This window comes from Sebastes fasciatus, chromosome 6 (genome assembly GCF_043250625.1).
Source record: "Sebastes fasciatus isolate fSebFas1 chromosome 6, fSebFas1.pri, whole genome shotgun sequence".
NCBI lineage: Eukaryota > Metazoa > Chordata > Actinopteri > Perciformes > Sebastidae > Sebastes > Sebastes fasciatus.
In genome coordinates, this window is record NC_133800.1 from 38,011,333 (window position 1) to 38,013,832 (window position 2,500).

Consider the following 2,500-nt stretch of genomic DNA (forward strand, 5'->3'; position numbering starts at 1 on the left):
CGATCACAGAGACTCTAAACAACTACAGAGACTCAAAACGACTACAAAGACACTCAAAACGACCACAAAGAGACTCAAAATGACCACAAAGAGACGTAAAACGACTACAAAGAGACTCAAAATGACCACAGAGACTCAAAACGACCACAAAGAGACTCAAAACGACCACAAAGAGACTTAATATGACCACAAAGACACTCAAAACAACTACAAAGAGACTCAAAACGACTATAAAGAGAGACTCAAAACAACTACAGACTCAAAACGACCACAAAGAGACTCAAAACGACCACAAAGACACTCAATATGACCACAAAGACACTCAAAACAACTACAAAGAGACTCAAAACGACTATAAAGAGAGACTCAAAACAACTACAGACTCAAAACGACCACAAAGAGACTCAAAACAACTACAAAGAGACTCAAAACGACCACAAAGACACTCAAAACGACTATAAAGAGACTCAAAACGACCACAAAGAGACTCTAAACAACTACAAAAGAGACTTAAAATGACTATTTAGGATGGGTGAGCGTCCCTTCACACGTCTGTCTGTGTCTTATATCCGTCCATGTATGATGTTGGTGGGTTTAGATAAAGTTCTGTGAATCTGTGTTCAGGCTCGAGGACTATCGGTGTGATCACCAAACTGGATCTGATGGACGAAGGAACCGACGCCAGAGACATTCTGGAGAACAAACTGCTTCCACTACGCAGAGGTAAGAACTTTAAAATCACCTCCACGTACAAATGTGTTTCATTTTAATGTGTTTTATAAACTGTTCCAAGTTTTTGCAGCACAAACACCAAATGTAGTGTTTGTCCGCGCTGACTTCAAGCTTCAGCCGATCACTGCAACGAGACTGAGGAATAATTGATTTAAGGTGTTGAACCGGAGGTTTGTGGAGTTAGAAGACCAGAGAACCTTTTGAGTGGTTTGAGATGTAAAGCTGCACATCATCAGCGTAGCTATGATCAGAGATAAAGTCATGATAATGTGACTCAAAGGGACCCGGGACTGAACCCTGAGGAACTCCACAGGTCAGAGAGAACTGGCTAAACCAGACATCTCCACCTGTTCAGAGTCTGAGTCAGAGACCGTAGTGGACTCCCAGACACCGTAGTAGACTCCCAGACACCATAGTGGACTCACAGAGCCCGTAGTGGACTCCCAGAGACCGTAGTGGACTCCCAGAGCCCGTAGTGGACTCCCAGAGACCGTAGTAGACTCCCAGAGCCCGTAGTGGACTCCCAGAGCCCGTAGTGAACTCCCAGACACCATAGTGGACTCCCAGAGCCTGTAGTAGACTCCCAGAGACCGTAGTAGACTCCCAGAGACCATAGTGGACTCCCAGAGCCCGTAGTGAACTCCCAGACACCATAGTGGACTCCCAGAGCCCGTAGTAGACTACCAGAGACCGTAGTAGACTCCCAGAGACCATAGTGGACTCCCAGAGCCCGTAGTGGACTCCCAGGTGTCCTCACAGAGACGCTGACGGACTCTGAACTGTGTCAGGTTACATCGGGGTGGTGAACCGCAGTCAGAAGGACATCGATGGGAGGAAAGACATCACGGCGGCTCTGCAGGCTGAGAGGAAGTTCTTCCTGTCGCACCCGTCATACCGACACCTGGCTGACCGCATGGGCACCGCCTACCTGCAGAAGGTCCTCAACCAGGTACGCACACACACACACACACACACACACACACACACACATACGAAGCACTTTCAACAGTCCTGATTCACCAGAGGTCGCCGCCATTGGGGTGACCTCGGGGCGGGTACTTCCTCAGCCTTGACTCATCTCCCGTGGGATTAGACCGGCTGGGTCTTAGATTCTCCATCCGACCGCTTAGCATCAGCTCCACTGTGACCTGGTGGTTTACCAACAGCGCTACCAGATCATCCACCCCCACCGGGCTGCTTTGGGAAGCGTGTCTTTTATCATCCACCGGTAGAGCTTTTGCCACGGGCTGTGGGGGCTGACCCCGTGGTTAGCCAGCTGCGGGTCAGACGCATCAGTGCCGCTGGTCGAACTGGGGCGGCAGAGTCTTAGGTCCAGGAGTGGATCTATGACTCCAGCCCCAGCCCTCCAGCCAACCTCCAGCTCTTGCCTGGAGGTTGTGAACGTTATTTGCAGTGAAATAAAATGATTAGTGGTACTACTCTGCTTTCAGCTTCCTCTGTAACCGTAGTAACCGAGCATCTCTCCGTTACCTTTAGCAACTGACCAACCACATCCGGGACACGCTGCCGGCGCTACGCAGCAAACTGCAGAGCCAGCTGTTGTCCATCGAGAAGGAGGTGGAGGAGTACAAGAACTTCAGACCAGACGACCCGAGCCGCAAGACCAAGGCCCTGCTGCAGTCAGTACTACACACTGATACTAGTATTGCTCACTAATATATATACTAATATGTACTAATACTGCATGTGTTACTGTGTGTGACAGGATGGTGCAGCAGTTTGCGGTGGACTTTGAGAAGCGGATCGA

The 2,500-nt window shown here is 49.5% G+C and overlaps 1 protein-coding gene across 1 annotated transcript in view; it reads left to right on the forward strand.

Annotated features, from left to right (window-relative positions):
- The window catches only part of LOC141770066 (dynamin-1-like), a 38,189-nt gene that overhangs the window by 4,620 nt on the left and 31,069 nt on the right, over nt 1-2,500 (forward strand). The window contains exons 5-8 of the mRNA XM_074639722.1: nt 625-723; nt 1,521-1,681; nt 2,230-2,372; nt 2,459-2,500. The exon at nt 2,459-2,500 is cut by the window's right edge and continues 94 nt beyond it. Coding sequence (XP_074495823.1) covers nt 625-723; nt 1,521-1,681; nt 2,230-2,372; nt 2,459-2,500 — 445 coding nt within the window. The remainder of the gene's footprint in view (nt 1-624; nt 724-1,520; nt 1,682-2,229; nt 2,373-2,458) is intronic.